This window comes from Gambusia affinis, linkage group LG04 (assembly GCF_019740435.1).
Source record: "Gambusia affinis linkage group LG04, SWU_Gaff_1.0, whole genome shotgun sequence".
Lineage (NCBI taxonomy): Eukaryota > Metazoa > Chordata > Actinopteri > Cyprinodontiformes > Poeciliidae > Gambusia > Gambusia affinis.
In genome coordinates, this window is record NC_057871.1 from 9,585,822 (window position 1) to 9,606,050 (window position 20,229).

At 37.3% G+C, this 20,229-nt stretch overlaps 1 protein-coding gene and 2 long non-coding RNA genes across 3 annotated transcripts; 2 read left to right on the forward strand and 1 right to left on the reverse strand.

Annotated features, from left to right (window-relative positions):
* The first annotated feature begins 191 nt into the window (after window positions 1–191).
* LOC122830068 lies at window positions 192–7,653 on the forward strand. Its single transcript, XR_006370484.1, has 3 exons — window positions 192–265; window positions 421–476; window positions 7,560–7,653. It is a non-coding gene; the product is annotated as an uncharacterized LOC122830068 (long non-coding RNA).
* stim2a (tromal interaction molecule 2a) lies at window positions 5,977–18,557 on the reverse strand. Its single transcript, XM_044115114.1, has 12 exons — window positions 17,885–18,557; window positions 14,728–14,858; window positions 13,635–13,746; window positions 13,442–13,553; window positions 11,556–11,671; window positions 11,203–11,380; window positions 10,926–11,103; window positions 9,119–9,280; window positions 8,858–8,958; window positions 8,511–8,764; window positions 7,896–8,088; window positions 5,977–7,756 (listed from the first exon to the last, which is right to left on the reverse strand). The coding sequence occupies exons 1-12, from the start codon at window positions 18,003–18,005 to the stop codon at window positions 6,250–6,252; spliced, it is 3,165 nt and encodes a 1,054-aa protein (XP_043971049.1). The 5' UTR covers window positions 18,006–18,557; the 3' UTR covers window positions 5,977–6,249.
* On the forward strand, window positions 8,098–9,267 carry LOC122830067. Its single transcript, XR_006370483.1, has 4 exons — window positions 8,098–8,371; window positions 8,532–8,771; window positions 8,893–8,997; window positions 9,133–9,267. It is a non-coding gene; the product is annotated as an uncharacterized LOC122830067 (long non-coding RNA).
* Window positions 18,558–20,229: the final 1,672 nt, after the last annotated feature.

A 20,229-nucleotide genomic window follows, 5' to 3' on the forward strand; every position in this document is an offset into this window, starting at 1 on the left:
CATTTCATGCATTGCTTCCTGCTTGGTACTGCCAACCAGATTCTACCTAATTCTCTTTAGACCCTCTGCCTCACCACCACTCTCCCTTGGGTTCCGAGGTCAGAGATCCTCTACTCACTTCCTGAAATGTGGTAGTCATGCACAGGAGGGTAGAGGTGAGTTGTTCACTCTGTGGCATGCTGAGCAGCATGGCCATGGAGTGATGACATCGGAGCCCAGACACCAAACTCAAGCAAATCTGTTACCATTTGAGGACCTCCAGTTTGTAAGTCTAATTGTTAATTATGTCCCAGAGTAACTTTTATACCAATCTGCCTAGAGTTGCTAAATCTCATTGTTGGGCAAAACTCAAAATCTGAAAAATATATCTCTTTTCACAACGTCCAGCATTGTGAACATTGTTTGTATCTTTTCATTCAGCCAGGAGCATTGGATATAGTGAATAGGTGGGTAGAATACCCACAAAATACACTCAGGTAAGAGCAGCATTACTTTAACATATTTTTACTCAATTAAAAAGTATCAGTCTAAGATATTACTGAAGAAATGGTAAAAGTGTTCTGTAGAAAGGCTATTTAAGTGCTGCATAATTAACCTTAACATCTGATTTAACAGAACAATGTCTAAAATGGCCAAAAAAAAGTATAGTTATTTGAACACTCTGGCATTGGAAAAAAGGATAAATAAATGACATAATCACAACATTTTTAAAATTAAGCAAAAGAAACAAATCCTTTCACTATGAAACACATTAATCTAATGCTTACATTAGATAGTGTATAGATGACAGAACGGGGCGTAATAATCTTCAGTGGCACAATGTACAGTGTTTATTGTATATTCACTCTCTAAATGGCACAACAGGTTCAGAAAATTAAAACACGTTAGAATAAAATTTGTGTTTGTGCTTTTAATAGAAAATGCACTGTTTGCATTTTATTTTAAAATATGTCAGTTCTTCAGTCAGTGAAGAATTAACAGTGGCTGGAGTATGCAGAAATTTTACTCAGTTAAGAGAAGCAATCCTTTTAATTGAGGATGTGAGGACACATGGTGCTCAGAGCTTGTGGTTTTGTGGCTATATAAACAACTTAATCTAGTACCTAGTGTGACCCAAATATTCAGTTTAACTGCACAGCAGCCTTTCTGGATGACGATGTGTATTTTAGGTATGTTTTAAAAACAAACAAAAAAAACTGTGATGAGGCATAAAGATGTTATGAATGCCAGCTGGTGCACATAATACATGCTCTAAGTTGGAAATTGCCTCTACTTTATAGCCAGCGCAAAACGTAATGCAATGAAACCTTTGCCAATTGCTTGTCACATGACCATGAGCACACTGGTTTCCTTTAATCTTGCATCTCTCACCCCTCTCCGCCCATAAACAAGGGCACTTTAGATTTTATCTTCAGCTCACCCAGTGCTGCCCACACAGTGAAATTTCAGAGATGTCACAAGATAACAAGGAGCCAACTTCAAAGTTAACCTTTACAACATGGCACCACTGAGCTGCAGTCTTCTGTAAGGCTGACTCAAACACAACACATACAAGATCATTTACCACTCAGGTACAACTCATAAACTTTTATATTGTGAAAAAGTTCAAGAATTTGTTATTAATTTAAAAAACAAAAATGTATGTATTATTATAGATTCATAACGCATAGACTCATATATATATATATAAAGCCTTTATTTTGGCCATTTTTGATTATTATGGTTGAAAGCCAAAAATATATTGTCTCTGAAAATGTGAATATTATATAAGGTCCATAAAAAATGCATGTTAATTGTGATGCTTCTTTTTGCATAAATTACTGCAACAGTTCAGTGTGGTGATTAGCCTCTGACATTGCTAAAATGTTGAATGAGGGGCATATAAATGCTTTAGCTTTATATCATGTTGAAATATTATTCCCTCATCAAAAACATTCATACATGTCTGAGAAATCCTTGAATCTCCAGTAGCAGTTATTGAGCAGTGCCTGAGGGCTTCCTCTGACAAAGCTCCACCTGTTTCCACAAAGTTCCTCCTTGGAGCTGCTGACCTCAGCTCAACTTCTGCCTCTCAGAAGTTGAGGTATGTGTATGTGAATAACTATACATTCCGCACCTTTCAGATTTTTATCTGTGAATCATTCACCTGCCACAATTACTCTTTGTTGGGCTATCACAAAGTCTCAATAAACGTCATTGGAGTTTTTGGCTGTAAAGTGGAAAAATATGAAAAAGGTCAAAGGGTATGAATACTTCAGCAACACACTGTATATTCCAGAGTGAAACATTTAACAAGCTAACTAAACATTTGCTACAATGGGAATCTGCCTTTGTTAAAGAGGAAACACTTTTTCAAAATCAGTTCTGTTCTAAAAATTGTTGACATAGGCAGAACAAACTTAGTTCAGAAACAAAACATGAGCTTGGAGTGCTGGCCATTTTAAATTGCTTTATCATTTTAACTGAAAAGAAACAAGGTCTAAATTCAATCAGTTCAGCGAGTAGTGAAACCACACCTGCAACAAACGTGCTTGAAGAGTTTTATGAGTTATGAAATCTTTTCCGGGCCATTGCAACACAATACAAACTGACACTGAAGTGAGCATGCCGTAACTCATGTGATCAGGCTCACAGGAAACCCACATAGAGAAACATGAACTGATTCATGTCGCAGGTTAGAGGACACTGAAGGCGCAGGGGCCAGTATGGTTTGCCATGCCAAAGCCACAAAATTCTCAGTACCCCAGCTCATGAAGGGTGTTCTTGGTCAGCAGTGGAAAAAGTGGTCCACAGATTAAACACTGGTAAAAGAGTGACGGATTACCAAAGCTCAGTGATGTGCAAGAGTCAAGAACAAGCCCATGCGGTCCAAGCCGACAAAATTAACTTGCTTCTTTGATCCTCTTTTTCTACTTAGAACTCAGAAATTCCGACTTTGCAGCACAAAGGGAACATCATTCCCTCTATGTGATAATGTTTGCAAATGTAATATTTGACTGACTTGACACATTGTAATCTGACAGTTTTTTAAACCTAAAAGCTTTAACTGACATTTCACAGTAGAGTAAAAATGTGTGGTGAAATACACACACAGTGAGTAGAAAACCTGGACATGTAGCAGAAGTGGGGGTCACAGTAATTTGAATCAGAACTGAGACTATTGACTATATACCTGATTTTAATGTATTTGTACTACTTTTCTAATTATTATGTATCTATTTATTTTTGTTATACTAAAATATATATATATATTTTTTTTGAAATACATAATGTCTCTGTCGTTTTAATGCAAGTAATAAAAGTCTTTAATCTCAATGCATTTCAAATATTTTACATCAATTTTCCTTAAAATTAAAACTGTGAACCGTTTTAATTTTAATTAAAACAGTCTGACATGTATAGCAAATGAACTTGAAACTGTATTCACATTTTCTTTTAATTATTTAGAATCTTTTTTTACATACAGCAGTACGTAAAAAACACACTTAAATCAGAATAAGCTGTCTAGCTTTTCATAGCTTTGATCACCCTTAAGTCTCTCAGAAGGGTAAATAAATGACACAGTAAAAACAACAATGCAAAGGAATTGTTTAATCTGTCATGTCTAGAGAACATTTATGAAATAAAACAACAGATTGCAAATTATATTTTTCAAATGATCAGAGAAATCAATCAAAAATTGCAACCAAGAATTCCAGATAAAAGGAAACATAAAAAAAAGGCTGACTTCCCATGCTCCACCATTAGATAAATTGGGAAGACAAAGCCATGCAACATTAGGCATGTGAAAAAATTAGGACACCATATGGAAGCTTTTGTATGTTTTACATATTTCAGCATATGGACATGTACCGTAATATCAATTTAACAACACTAAGGGATTCAAGTAATATAGATAAACCAGAAAAATAAGACTTTTAATGTTTTCTGTAAAATCTTTATTAAAAATGCAGTATCTGGAGAGGAAAAAGCTGCTAAAGTACCAGAGGCTTATCACATCAGCAGCACATGGAGAGAGCACTGTTACTTAGCATTTTGAAGGCGGTTTTAAACCATAGACATTTAGTTTGGTCTGCTCCTGACTGTTGAAGTGAGATCCAAACTTCCTGTCTGAGGTGTTCATAAAGTAGAGTGGAAACAGCCAAACACCAGGACTTTTGGAATAATGATTTTTGACATATGAATCTAAAACGTAGATATTTCAAAGTCAGAACTAAGGACTTATTTGGAAAATAAAGCATATCAGTAAAATAATCTTTTACTATGTGTGAAGCACATGCCATGTTTTAGGCATGATTTGCTGCAGTAGAAACTGGTCAGTTCATCATCAGAGTCCACCGTATATTATGACATTTTTTAAATGATGGTGCTGGATAAAAATGCAAATCCACAAATAAAAAATATATATATATTTGGCTGTTTACCTACAATGTGACAATAAATTTAAATAAATCTACCAAAAGCACAGAAAAAGGAAGTGGAAAGTCCTGGTTCAAGCCACATCCTAGATCTTGATATTATTTACTATCCGTGATTAAAAGATGAAAATACATGCATGAGACGTTTTGTAGAAACACTAGGTCAGCAGATTCATACCAATAACTCTCAGGATGCATATATTTCCTTTTACATCCATTTAGGTAAGAATTTGCTCAAAGTAATAAAAAAAAAAGTTGAGATTAATTGGGATGAACTGTTACTCTTTGTGCATAAATTCAATCACATTTGTTTTTCAGTTGTAATTACATGGCTGACTACCATAAAACAAAACATCTCTCATTCATTTCCTGGGTTATATTTTCTTTGAAACATCACTGCCCTCTAGTGGAAAAGAAAGGTGCCACACAACAGATCAACAAGAGATTTGAACATTTGCACTTAAGGCTTGGTTTGTGAGCCTAGGATTTGACAGAAGGATCAGTTATTGCTTATATAGAGCTGTGAGATTTCTATCCTAAGATTATACCAGACGTTAAAAGACTCATTTGGGATTCTCATCCCAGAAATTAACTTGTAAAGTCAGGAAACCAGTTAAATTTGCTAATTGTTGTGTTTTATTAACATGACAATCAGAATAACAAAAAAAGCAGCTTTATTTATTTTTTTTATGAAGTGACCATATTTGATTTTTTTAGGTAGGTGAGAAACATGCTGTTTTTCAAGTCAGAGGTCAGTTGATGTTTCCAACTTCGAACTTGAGGGTAAGACAAAGAAAAGGAGGATATGATGTCCTAACTTTTTCTAAAAATCCAAACTTCCAAATAGACTTGGATGATAACAGTTTGATTAAAATCAAACTGGAAAGCAAAACAAAAATAAATAAAAAAACTAAATATAAAATGCATGATTGCAATCTCTATTCACTCCAATAAATGTCTTAATTTGAAGTTCATTATAAATTCAAGCATTTACTCTGTTCTACAGAAAAACAGCAATATTATCAACATTATTTAGTCCTTTAGCCTTTAGGTAAAGCATAAAAAAAAATCACACATCTAAGACACTTTGGTTAGCCATGTGCCTGTAAGACTTCTTAAGCAGGTAAAATTGGTTTCAAATATAAAATAATTGATGCAGAAAGTTATAGTCTTAAATACTCTGTTTAAAATCTATATAAAAATAGACACATGGTTGTGTTGCCTTAATTTTCTGTTTAGATGTTTTCTGTAACAGCTTCCTGCTTCATCATATGTGCATATATAAACAACACATCCTCATATACAGTGAATTCCTGAGCGCTGACATTATCACGTAGAGAAATTTGTCATTGCAGGGTGAAGCTGTGTTCTGTGCTGTGTTGCTATAGAGGAACATATCTTCACTGTACAGTTTCTGGGCCCAGACCAAGTCTTAGGTTTTCTAATGAACACAGAACTGGATGATTTCTTATTAACAATTTTGTGTTTTTAATGGCATTCTGAGCATTAAATACAGGTTACCAGTCAGGATTCCTGGATTCCTATTGACCCTGATCTCCATCATAGGTTGTGCTTTAAACACTTTGTTGGATTTGAGGTCAGTACTGATGTTTTACATAAAATTAATTGGTTTGCTCCTCGGCAGCTCATTATGTAGTCCATGAGCTGAGCCAATCACTATTCATCCAATGCCACTAAGCACCAGCAGAAGCTAAATCCTTTTTTCCAGGATTATGTAACCTCACTTGGCCAGTTAGCCAACTCAAACATGTCCTGAAGCTAGAATTTCTGAATCAATGCAACTCAGAAGACGGGATACACTTGCGAGCTGTCAGAGCTTCTGAAGACCGCTGTGAGACTTTTCTGGGGTAGACTCATTTTTCTTTTTAAAAAGGTTTTTGAGCTTTAAAGTTTTCTTACTTTTACCCTTCTCTTTGTTCTTCTCATCTCGACTCTCAGAGGATGATGCAATTGTTGGGCAAAGAGCCTGTGGAGGTGGCAGTGGTGACTCCAGCTCTGCCAGCAGTCTGTTCTGAGGAAGGATTGGTGTAGAAGCTGATAGAGGCATATGCACTGAGGACGTAGAGCTGCATGATTTTTCAAGGATTCCATCATACACAAGTTGGCTCAGAGGCCCAGCAGTACAGAGGTCTAAGGACGACTGCCATGGCACTTGGGATGTTAGCATAAGATCTGGCTGTCCAATACGACATGGCAAAGAACTTGATTCAAATCCTCCAAAGTCGTCTCTCTGTGTTAGATGCTTAGACATGCTAACTGAAGCATTCACTTTATCCCTCGAGATATTCTCAGAGAAACTATCTGTTGAACTGGTGTTGCTTCTTGAAAGTCCAGGTATTCTCCTTCTAAGGGAACCAGCAGACATCTCAACTTCATTTCTCAATATCCGTCTGCTTTGTGCTGACTCCAGACCAAACTCTGATGTATCTTTAAAGATTGGAGCATCCCTAAAAGCATCCATTGGTTCTCTGACAGAGGCAGGATCTGAACAATATGCCAGCTCTTCTCTAGATATCTTTCTTTGTGGTATTACAGCAGTCTCATCTATTTTATCCTTTGGTACAGCCATCAGAGAGGATTCAAGCTGAAAGTCTCCCATATTCAGGGGAAGCTTCTTAGAAACTGTGTCTTGGGACATTCCCATTGAATTCCTTGTAACTCTTCTCGATTCATTCAAATGTTCAGCATCATCTCTCCCTTTCTTTCTTGAGGCCACATTTATTGAAGTCTCCGTAATATCCCTTGATGTTATCCTCTGTGTTTCTGCTAATGATTCCATTTCCGGTCGAAAAATCTTTTTCATCTCCAAAGGGTCTATGTCGTATCTGTCTATGTAAAGATTCCTTGAGGAAACTTCCATTAAATCCTCAGTGGTCTGTTTCTCTGTTTTTATGGGTGAGACCTCCATATCTAAATTATGAGAAACTCCCTTTCTTAATGCATCATCCATAGAAACTTCACTTCTACGTCTAAATATCTTCTTTGGTGCAGCATTTCCACAAGATTCTTCATTTGAAATCTTAAAAGAAATGGTTTCCAAAGAAGGATCCAAAATTTTTTCTTTTACCATTTTCTTGCAAGAAACACCTAAATCTACAGGAATTTCATGATCTTCCTCAGACACGTTGTGAACTGGAGGATCAGCAGGAAATTCTACTTGTCCACTCAAAGGCTTTGCAATTGAACTGTCTGCCAGGAGCACAGCTTCATCGTGATACAACCTTCTAGATGAAGTGTCCAGGATAGGACTGGGAAACATTTTGCTGAGGGTAGGTGACATTATAAACTCAGAGTCCAAGAATTTCTCTTGGGAATCTCTATTAAAAGGGAACAAAACAAAAGGAGAAAACAAACAAGGATGGTTTGAAGATGTCTTAATAAAATTCACAATGAAAATTGTAAATTGTAACTGGGTTCTCTAAAAATGTATGTAAACTTCTGGGGATGGGAACTTACTGTTTTTTAAGAGATTTTCGGAGGAGTTCTTCTCCTTCGTCATAGCAAGAGTAAGGAGCTCTAATGGGGATCAGAAGGTCGGGGTCTTGAGAGATGGTAGCAGGTTGTGACTGAGGGAGGACTCCAGGACGACGTGCCCTTGAGATGGTGGATCCCCGGAGACGAGGAGAGCGCTTAAGAGGTGGAATGGGAACTGCGGAAAAGGGACCAAATATCACCTTCTTCCATATAACAGGCAATAGTTAGCTATTTTATCTTCTTTTATACCCATTAGAGTAGCAAAACACACATATATTTATCTAGTTTAAAATATAATTACACCACTTCACATTTAAAGTCACTTAAATCCACTTTCTTCCCTTTCTGATTCTGTGTTTGAATTTCAGCATCTAGATCCTAAATGCATTCTGTTGCTGGAAGCTGGTGTTAACAGTACCTAATAAACAGGCCAATGAAAATCTTATTAGGACTAGGAGGTGAGATTGCAAATTAATAGATTTCAATGTACTTCATCCAATTGTTTAAGGAATTAATGATATTAGTGTATATATATATGTATATGTATATATATATATATATATTTTTTTCTTTACTTAATTCAGTGTTGTAACTCACCAGGCATCTGTGGTATTATAGGTGCAGGTTGTTCATCTAAAAGATCTTCTACTGAGCCGTGTACAGAGCTGTGATATGAACAGGAAGACTGGGCTACTCGGGGGAAACCCAAGGCGGTTGTGTCTGAGTAGAGTTGAGCGGAGAGGTTAGCTAGTCCAGGATTCCTCATAATGGGAAAACCACAGAGGAATTCAATCTGCTGCCAGCGGTGAAGACGTTCTCGCAGACAAGCTGTTACTTCGGACAACGCATGCCTATGGGGTATGTAAAGTACTCGGTGATCAAAATTGACATTATTTTTAGACAGACAAAAAAACCAAAGCTGGTTGTGTAACTCTGTGCCTCACTTTGCTTCCATGATCTTACGATCAACTTGGTCTAGGGAGGAGCTGTGGGCCATTTGAAGCGTTCCCAAAACAGAACTTCTCTTCTTCTTGATCCTCTCTGCCTGCAGAAAAATTAAAGAGAGATGTGACAGACAGTGCAGGTAGAATTTGCAACAATTTGTGAATGTGTTTCTGGTTGTTTAATCACTTATTCACCTTACCAGAGTATTAGTTCTGAAGTAATTTATTGTTTTTACATGCATGCAGTTTTTCATTCATTACCTCTTCCTTGGCAGCGGCAAGTTGCAGTTCTGCGCTGTGCTTTTTGACATTGTAGTGCTGAACCTCCACCTCATGTGTAACCTGGAGCCACTGCTGAAGGGCGCCCGAGACTGTCCAGCTGGCTATCATCTCCCTCTCTGCCTGCTTCAGCGCTCCACGGACCTGAAGAAGTGTTAGAAATCAGATTTCAGTCACAAATCCTTTCCTTTAAAAGAAACATGTTACTCACGCTACAATGGTAACTTACAAGTTATTTCTTCAATAATGTATCTGTAATATAATATGCTTGATTTTGTATATATTTATTTAAGTTTCCTTTTCAGAGAAATAAAAAAAATTAAGAAGTTAGTTGTTGGACCACAAGACACTGCTATCAAACTTTGCACTTAAACTACAAAAAAAGGCTGTGATAACTATAGTCCATGACATGGTTGTCACATGCATGTGTTGAACAACAAAAAAGAGAATGACCAAAAAATAGATTTTCCACCCCCTCACACACACACACACACCTCGCTGCACAGATATTCACAACACCAAAAGAAGACATTAGCTCAACGCCTACCAAGCCGTGCTATTTTTAACCGATTGAAAGTAATAGAAGCCGGTAGCATTTTAAGCTTGAGGGAGTTATAGCACCAAAACATGTTGCAGCTCATAAAGGGTTTTTCCAGCAGTGGAACCCGTGTCCCACTGCTGAACATGGGTTGGTGCTACAGATGGTTCTCCAGAGGTACTATAAAGACCGGGTAAAGAATTTTTTGGGTTATCCACAGACAGCAAAACACCTTGTTGCACCAATTAAAATATCTATTCCAGTAAATATCTGAACTGCCCATTTTTTTTCTCACTAGAAGACGATGAAAACTCAGTGACACATTTCATTTAAACTGAATCCAGTATTTGTCTGGCAATGCCTGCAAATAAATGTCCCTAAATACTATTTTTACAACAACCGATGCTCAATCTTTACATTGCTAACCTCTATTTGTGCCATTTCAAATCATGTTGATAAACACAAGTTTATCAACATGATTTTTATCAATTCAGCTGGAAATGGCCTATGTGAAAACAGAAGTGTGCAGCGATGAAGGGATATTAATATAAAACTGTGGAAAATGGGAAACAGTAAGACTGTTATTCAGTACTACTCAAAGTTACTGTTTATGTAGCAGCTGTTTTTATTGTTCTTGTTCTAATTTAAGGAACGTTTCAAACTGAGGACATTTCAATCAGTTGTTGGTTATTATGGGAAACCACAAGTGACAAAAGCATGTTTAGTATGACCAGTCAAAAAGTTGGAACAAAGGTAGAACACATTTTTTAAGTGGTAGATTTAGAGTGTTGGTGGTGAAAACAAAATGTACTCCTGATACATAAGACCTCACTCTGGTTTAACACTGGAAGCAGTTTGAGGAGAAGATAAAATCAGATACAGCTAGCAGCAAATGAACAACTGAGAACCTACAAGCAGATGTAAATTATTTCAGCTATTTGGCTGAAGTACCGTAATTAAGTAGCTATAGCCAGCTAGCTAAAAATCAGACATGTTTGGTGTAATTTACAGCTTCCTGATTATTACTATCACATATGCTTGTTAGAACATTCACCTTAACTGAACCTGCTGCTGACTGACAATCTTGGTGATTATTGAAATGATCTGTATAGGTGTGCATGAGTTTTTAAATCAGCAGTCATTTACATGCATTTCTTTAATTTTAACTTTATGATGTATAACCACATCTTATTTTAAAGTATTTTTTTCATTAGATCATCCCCACCCCCACCCCCATTGTAATGTATCTACCTGTTCCAGTTCTTCCTCTGCGTACCGCAGGCGGCTGAGCTCGCTGACGGCTCCCCGTCTCAGCTCGTGCAGACGATGAGCTTCCTCCTGAGCTCCAATAATCTCATCTCTCATCTTTTCCTCCAGGTATTGTTTTTCCACTGCCACATTTCGTTTTTCTTCCTGAGCCTGCTCCAGCCTGGGTAAAGCAAAAGATTCTTAGCTTGATTAACAAAAGAAAAATTTGCTTGACACTCATAAAAAAAAATAATAATAATAATAAACACTGAATATTTACTGTTCCTGTAGGTCCATGAGGCTCTGTTCTGCCCTCTGCAGACTTTCTAAGTCTTTCATCATTTTGGCAACATGAACCTTGCTGGCTTTGTTTTGGGCCTGGGCAAACCAGCAGCCTCCAACTCCCATCACCACAGACACAATGAGCAGCAGGTCCTTCATGTAGTTATGAGGGGGGCCTGTTATAGAATGGAAAGGCACAATAATAGGTTGTGAAGGACAAAATTAACTGTCCATGTGTAGGGATGGTAGTGCTATCTTTAGAAAAATCCAAACATTCATTAAGTGATGGTGCTGATAGAGAAAGGCTAAAACTAAATATCAAGAAAGAGGAAAGTAAAGAACAGTTCTTACGTGTAGGTGGTCCAAACAACACCACATCCAGAGCTTTGATGTTGAGCTTCTGTTTGTCTCTCTGGTCCAGCACTTTCAACTGGGAACTCAGGAAGGATGGCTCATTTGCTGCAATCCTACAAATATAAATCAGGTCAGATTCAGTTCTGGTATGTAGTACAAAAAATTGGCTTTTCTTTAAAGTGCATCGGTCTTGCATTATCCTTGATTGTTAAAGTTGTAGAAAGTTTGTGATCTCAAATGTCTGAGAAAATGTACCCTTAGAAAAAGGGTAAATAAAAAAAAATTTAAAAAAAATTTAAACTTCTAATCACTTGGATGAAAAACACTGAGAAGTCTCTGTATGTCTGCAGAATGCCATTATAGAATATTATTGCTAAGTCGTGCCACAGACTGAATAGAATTTCGGTTTAGGTGAATAGGACTTTGACTGGACCATTCTAACACAAGGATATCCATTTATCTATAGTATTCATTCCATTGTTGTGTGTCAGGTTTGTTGTAAGGCTGAACTCTTGCCATTCATTCTAACCATCTCTGTAGCAGAAATGCATCCCCACAGCATGATGCGAGAATGAGGGACATGTCAAGCATTAAAAATTTGTTCTGTACCTTTTTACTCTTTTATAAATGTGATTATATATTTTACTGTTTATGCCACTGATAATTTTATTATTAACACAGTAATAGACTAGGTTTAAATCGGGAAATGTAAATTTCTGAACCCAAATAAAATTGCTCCACAGCGCCACCTTGGGAATTTCAACCAAGGAATATTACTCCCCTTTTTGATAGGACACACAAGTTCGCTCATGCGTGGATTAAGACATCTGAGACAATTTTAAAATGTACAAACAACTTTTTATTGGATGCTTCTTAAAATAGTCTTTTGAAAACCAATTCTTTATAACACTAAAGGGAAAAAAAGAAAAGTGACTACAGTAGCTGAGGTTACCGGCGGAAGGGGCCACTATAGGACGGTATCCACCCAAACACAGCAAACAAAACCCCTGTAAAGCACCAGACGCAGTGAGACAACCCAAACTCAGGAATCACGGCACACAAAAAAAGAAGACACCGTCACCACACCAACACCGCCGCCGGGCCTCAGCACTGCCAACAGAGAGAAAGAAAAAAAAACAATTAAGGACAACAATATCAGCCTAAATGTATAAATAGTTATATCAAACCAAAAAGGCTGGAACAAAAATTAAAAAACAAATTAAAATATCCGAATCCGGTGGGACCCTCTGGCCACGCCTCAACAGGAGGTGAACTGAGCGCGCCGGTGCCGCACGTCAAACACCACTTCAATTAGGGCGTGTAGCCGCCACCACAATCCGAGGTTGATGATGCGCAGAATCCGGGATATCAACAGAGCAGCAATGGTAATATGGGGAAACCTATAAAAGTTAATTAGTCACTACTTAACAGAACTGCAACAAATTGGCACCAACAATGAGCGTTACTTCTTACCTCCCAATCCAGACAAACTCATGTATGCGCACACACACACTCACAAACCGACGACGAGGAGGAGAGCCGCACAGTAGCGTTTTGCCTATGATCACACCTGGATTTAGATCTTCTGTGAACAAGCAGCAATAGTGCAAAGAGAGGGGAGACCTACCACCACAAGATCAGAGCAGCATGCACCTGATGTTATGCCTTTTGACTGTCAGTCCCTGAGACGCAAGTCACAGCCAAAGCTTGAGGAAGACATGTGTGTCCGATTGGGCGCAGCGGCTTCTTATATACCACGCCCACTTTGCCCAACCGGAACCTCGCACCTGAAAGCTATTTGTATAGCAATACATATATTTCTATACCACTACAGTAACATCAGCTAGTACTTTTATCATGAAGCAATTCTTCGTTCTTCTCACCTGGGTAGGGTGTTTCCATTGACCCTGAAGTCCTTAAAATTCCTCTCGTACTGTGGCAGCTCGACAAAGTCTTTCAGCCAGCGTAGAACATCATCTAGTGTCCAGTTGTGCACTGCCAAATTAATACTAAAAGTTACTTAAAGTTACTTTGAGCTTTATGAATGCATGCTAATGCTTTGTCACTTGTGCACACCTTCAGATGACTTCCATCCCCTCCACAGCTCCTCCACTGTGATGTGCTGGTCTTCTCTGTGCAACTTGCTGTGTTTGTGAGTCTGCTGCTGCTTCATGTCTTCAATAATGAACTGCAGCAGAATGAAAAATGTGTTGAAACAGAAACGTTTGAAGATAAAAAAAAAGAAGCAAAGGGATCCATAACACGTTGAGAATTCTCTTATTTACTTTAGAAAAATGCTACCTAATCACACAGTGCATGTTTTCAGTTTGCAGCATAAAAATTATAAGCGAGTGTTTTGAAATGCATTTTTTTTTTCTTTAGATAGGTGGTCCAACATTAACGTGTTGCAAAGGTGTGCTGGAGGTTTCCTGGAATGTGTTCCTGCCCATAAATCCATTCTATGACAGCTATTGGAATTTTGGGACTTCAATTAGCCCGGACCTGTCAACTGATGTTCCCATACCAACCGCAACTTGAGCCCTAGGATACTGTATCCACAAACTACTCTATGGAGGGTAACAGCATTTTAGAAGTCCAGACTTTACCACCAAAGTAAAAGACTCACAGATATTTTATGAGCTATTTACTGGATGTTCAAAACATTTACTACAGTACAAGAGATAAATGCACAGTGTTCATGTTACAGGCATATGCTTTACCAGTGAAAAGTGTTCAGAAACAATATGCAATAATACACTGGAAACACACCTGTTTGGAAACAGGTGAAACATCTGGTCAAAAATAGCATAAAACAAATTTACAACACACATTTCAATGAGAGACTACACAGCAGAACCCTTTTTGACTTGGTGTCTTCAACATGAGTTTACCTTTGAAGAGTGTGACCTCTACAAATATCCTCCTTAAGGCATGCCAGTAAAGTCAATGTAGTTGCAGTATTCTATTGGTGCTAACTGATTTTGTCACTGAGCCAAAGGCAAAAATTACTGTTGCTATCCTTGAAGGAACACTTGACTCCTCCAGCCAGCACACCTGTTGTTCCACTTCTTCACTCTATTTGTCTCTTGCATGCAAGGACTTATGTAAAAGAAGCTTCCCAGCAACCCTGTATGAGGATGAAATATGCTGTAAAAATCACAGTTTGTACCTCCATACTCTCCTCCACCTCAATCCCACCATCTTGGTCATCATCCATCATCTGGTGGATGCTCCGCAGGGCCTCCAGGCTGTAGCGATCAGATTCGCTCAGACATGGTGGATATATAGTCATACATGGGTCTAAATAAAGAAAGACAATTGAATTAGTCGCTAATTAAGTTTTGTTAATGACCAGTCTCTCCAAACAGTGGATGTCTAAGAGCATCTTTATGACATTCTGGTTAGTTTGCTCATTGTCTTTATTTGGCTGAGAAAATAAAGACAAAATTAGACACTTTTTATCCATTCTAATTTTAGCCAAAAGAAGCAGAATGTTACAAATATTGTATTGTGCTTGAAACATCATTTAATGTATACAACAATAACACATAAATTATTGGAATCTTATGATAGATAGTGACATTTTTTCCACATTCTTATTTATAAACTAAGTTCTGTAAGATTGATTGGAAATTATCTAGTTGATCTGCAATTTAAAAATCTTGCCAGAGACTTTTATTTGACGGTCTGTGCTTTGACTGGGCCATTTACAGACTCCAGTATTTCACAACTTCCAGCAGGGATTTTTTTGACCAGCTGTAACTTCTGTTTTTACATAAACTTTTGTTTTCTAACAACAAATGCTTCACTTAAAACAGTAAAATCTGCATTCGGATTTAAAATAGATCATTTTTGACTATAACAACTATTTAATCACTAAAATCTACTTAGAGGCAGTCAAATTAAAAACAGGTGAGTTGAATTATATGTAAATTAGAATTTATTCCAAAATAAGAATTTAGCAATTTACATGTTTTTAATATTATATCCAGATTGGAAATGGGTTGTTGAGTACCTCTCACTTTAAAACAATAAATAAAGTTAATGTAACTGAAGCAGTGCTGCTTATTGTAGACTGCTGCCATTGTGATAAATATTAGAACATCTGTACTCAAACCAAGGCTAAAATATCAAACTTTTAAAGACCCAAGCACAATGAATAAAAGACAAATGTGTACATACAAGAAAAATGGAAACAGAATGTACTTGAGCCCAGTGTCTCTGGAGTTTTTAAGGCTGAATCAACTGATGTAATTGAACTTTAAATTGTACAGTGTGTTCCATGACTGAGTCTAGACTGGGAACACATGGGACAAGTGACAGAGCTTCCTAGTGCAGGCCTCTCCGACTACTGAGTCAGAGCTCATTTTATCTCTGACGCAAGAATCTGTGTACTTCAAGGAGCGAGGTTAAAGGTCTGCCAGCAAAGTCCACCATCAGCTGGCACCAGCAAACTTCAAAAAGCTTTTAAATATATATCGTGGTAAAATTAAGAGTTTTTCTTATCAACAAATGATCTACAGTAAATATGAGCAGAAAAATTCCCAATCAAATGAAGATGTTAAGCTAATGCAACCTGAGACACGATAACCGTTTTGAACGATCTGCACATTTAGTGTGACTGAGGAAAGATCAACTGAAAATGAACAGTACAGCATTGAACTTTACCTCATTTAAATGATGTATACATTTCTTAAAAGCTGCTATTTTCCAATTTCACATTAACCTTCACATTTACTTGTAACCCTGGCAAAGAACTATAAAATAACCTTACATTTTATGGCTTTATCAGCTAAGGTGGCCTTTATTGAAGAGTGGTCAGACAGGAAAGAAGAAAGATGTGACAAAGGACATCGGCTCGGGACTCAAACCCGTGACAGTCATGTCGAGGACTAAGGCCTCTCCGTACATGGCTCACCCGCTTTATCCCTGTGTCACTGTGGCACCCTTTTACCAATGTTTTGACAACTCATCAAAATTCTTTCAGCCTTTGTTTGCATGCATTATGCTCTCTTGTCTTTACTTTTTTGAATAATGTTCAATGATTATTTTTCCTATACTGAAGAAACAGTAAGTTGGCAATTACTTCTCAGAAGTGACAAAGGCACTCTAATAAATTTAAAGTTTTAGTAGTTTTAAAAATGATTGAGTAAATTTACAAGAATTTTTGGGGTGCTAATAAGAGAGGTAACAGTGTTTTTAAAGATAAGTAAACAAATAAACCAAAAGGGATTTTTCACATTTTAGTGAATAAATGCACTAAAATAACAAGCTGGAAATTAAGAAACCTATTTAGTGTTAGACTACGAAACTTTAAATAATTTTTTCTAAATAGTTTCCCTGTCTGCCAATAGGTATGAACTTTTTAGGTTAAGTTTTGAGAGTTTTTTGGTCTTTTCTTTGCTTTCATATTTTTTCTTCTCTTCAAGGTGTGAGAGGGACAGAATATCTAGATAAAGAACAACAACTCTGACCATTTGGTCATTGATGAAGCTGAAGAGTGAGAATGCCAGTGATGTGCTATTGCATTTCTGTGGTGTGTGCAAAGATCTGCAGAACTGGATGTATGCATAGTGACTGTATATTAGTCATGTTGTGAAGGCAGATTTGCTTACATGGTTGTTTTGAGGGGATGCATGCATCCAGAACAAATAAATAAAATAAATTAGAATATATATATATTTTTTAAGAAATCAAGATAAAGACATGACACTCCTGTCCAACACAACTGTCCAGCATTTGGCTATCGATTTGTGTTACTGTGGGTTTTTGACTGTGTGATAATTCCTTAATGTGGAAAAAGCTATTGGCAAAACCTTTTAATAGTTACACGTCTAAATGGAGCAGTATTCAATGAACATTTTCTTTTCTGTTGATTAAACAATTAATCAAGTAAATCATAGTTTAAATAAAATTATTACTTAAACTATGGATATTCAACCATAGTTTACACAGGAGAGAATATGAGGAATGCAAGGCAAGTAGATGATTCACATGCAAATGTGTTAATGATGCCATAATGCAATTATTATTTGAAAATATAATTTTAAAAAAATATATGATAAATTAAAAAACTAATTCTTGTTAGGGATGTACCAGTACAACGCTGCATAGCAGCAAAATGGAATAGATTTGAAAATCTATTCCATTTTGCAGCTACATGCAAAATCACCTTCTTTAGGAAGGTGATTCTGAACCAAGACAATAGGTGTTGTCATACTGGTAATGAACTTTTGGATGTTCAGATAATGACTCCGCTGTCCCCAGCTCTCCTACAAAACTCACTTTTCCCTTTTATTGTCTTTAAACGTATAACACCTGCTTACCTGGCGGCTCAAAGCCGGCGCTGCCTCCGGGAGAGGTGAGGCCCTGGAGATCTCCAACGCTTTGCGCGGCAACAAAGAGCGCAGCGGGGAAAATGAGGAATACAATGGAGATGGCGAGCATTTCAGACGCTTCTATCTTCGAAAGCTTAGAAACTTCTGAAAAAAGATGGGGAAATAACACACTAGCGACGAGCGTCCCGCAGGCAGCAGTGTCAGTCTGCGAAAGCGATCCGAGTTTCTATTACGGGTGCAGAGCCAGAACAGAGATGTGATACTTATGCTCACTTGAGAAATCATCCAAGCTAGATAATACTTATCCAAAACAGACGAAAGCGTACTTTGTACAACAATAATTTAAGAAGTAAGAATGAAAATATATATATATATTTTAAAAAAAGGCTGTGCGCAATAAATCTCTGCCGATTCTAAAAATATTCTGTTGGATTTCTGTTGTGGTAATCCAAATCCTGTGCAACACAAATCAGAAAATGTGTTTCCAAAAATGATCCATTAAATCCATAAATCTATAAAATCCAGGATTAAGTGAAGGTCATCATTTACAATAAAAATCTAAATTGGAATTCAGTGTTGTAACTATAAGTGCAAAGATCTTCTCTTGGATTCCTGTGTTGGGTTTCAGTGTTTTATAACTCATGGGGTCCAATTGAACAGTGAACGTCCCAGCCCTGACTTTCTGCCAGAAAACTGTCAGCTTCTCTCCTCCCCCTACCAGCAACAGAAAACCCTTCAGTAAATGTCCCAATTCACATCCCACATACATGGGGCAAAATGTTGGTACTGATCATTATGCCAGCTACAGTAGAGACATTTTTATGAACTTCTTTTTTGTTCTTCACCCTTGTCTATCTTACTGCTGCACAAAAAGAAGTATCAATTAGTCCCTTCAGAATTGCTCCATCATGCCAGGAATAGTCTGTCCTGTGTTTGCATCTACATGTTGCACACTCTAAAAACTGCTGGATTAAAAACGACCCATTTAGGTTATCACTCTGCAGAGATTCAGAAAGGAGGCCTGTCATGCCATCTGAATGTTGTGACAGCAATAATCTGGACCTGAACAGGTCCAAAAGACCTCATCATGGACTTAGTGAGACTGAATCACTCCCAGAATCCTAACATACTGCTGTACAGCAGAGAACAGAAAGAACCTGCAGCACGAGGGGAGAGCAGTAGAGCGTTCCACTCTCTCACCCTGCTCCCCTCTGAAGGATGCTACAGGACACTTAGAGCAAAGACAGAAAGGCTGAACAAACGTTTCTATCTAGAAGCCATCAAGTGCCACCCCCCACTACGTATACACCCTGAATGAATATCTACATCTGTGAGCAACTCACTTTACCTTACTGGCTGTGACACTTTGTCTCCCTAAAGAGTTTCTAAGACTGTTTTTTATTGTTTCTGCAGTAGTGTAAAATATGTAGTCTATTCTTTTCCATCATAATAAATATATCATGTCTTTAATTACTTCAGGACCAATTCTTTGTTTAAAGAGGAATTTATGGATCCAGCTAGCACCAGCTTGTATTAACTATCTTATTTTAAGTGGGGGAAAAAAAATAGTGTGAACTACAAACATAAACACAATCCACAGACATTAGTGTTATTAGATAGTATCTTCTTATATGCAATGGAAAAGGTTCAGTGAGGTTTGATTAGTTGGTTATATAGATTAAAATGATCATGTAAATAATAACAACAGTCTTCTCTATTCAAACAAACAAAGTCGCAGTTTCAGATCCAGCCTTTCTTTAAAACTTCTGTTCCAGCAACATAAACTCAGGTTTGGGTGAAAGAATTAGCCCAACAGTTTTTAGAGTGTACTGTTCGCAAGCCCGTCAATCTATGTTTAGAGGCTTAGCAAGTGCTAGTACAGCTGTTGACTGAGCTACTAGTGATGTTAATATGTGTCACTTGCAATTTCCAATCACACAAAGATGTAACATGATATGATCTAAATTCCAGATCCATGTATTTTGCTTTGTTCAAATAAAATTGTTCGTTAACACAACTAGAAAGTGCATGGATCAAGCAGCCTACACAAGTACACAAACACAACACAGTAACCAAGTGTCACATTACTTCCAGAAATCTGGGTCCTGGTTTATAAATAGTCGGGCAAATATGACCTCTACCCTGTGGAGTATGTCCAAGTGATGTGTGACCCTAATGGTATGTAACAAGAGCACAGTGAATACATAATTCCACATAAATTCATCAATATTAGAACTGTTTTTAGATTTATTAACTATATGCTGTGACTGAAATCAAGTTCTCAGTCCCATAGAGTAAATCTCCAAAGAGTGGACCCAAACTTTCAAGGGTTG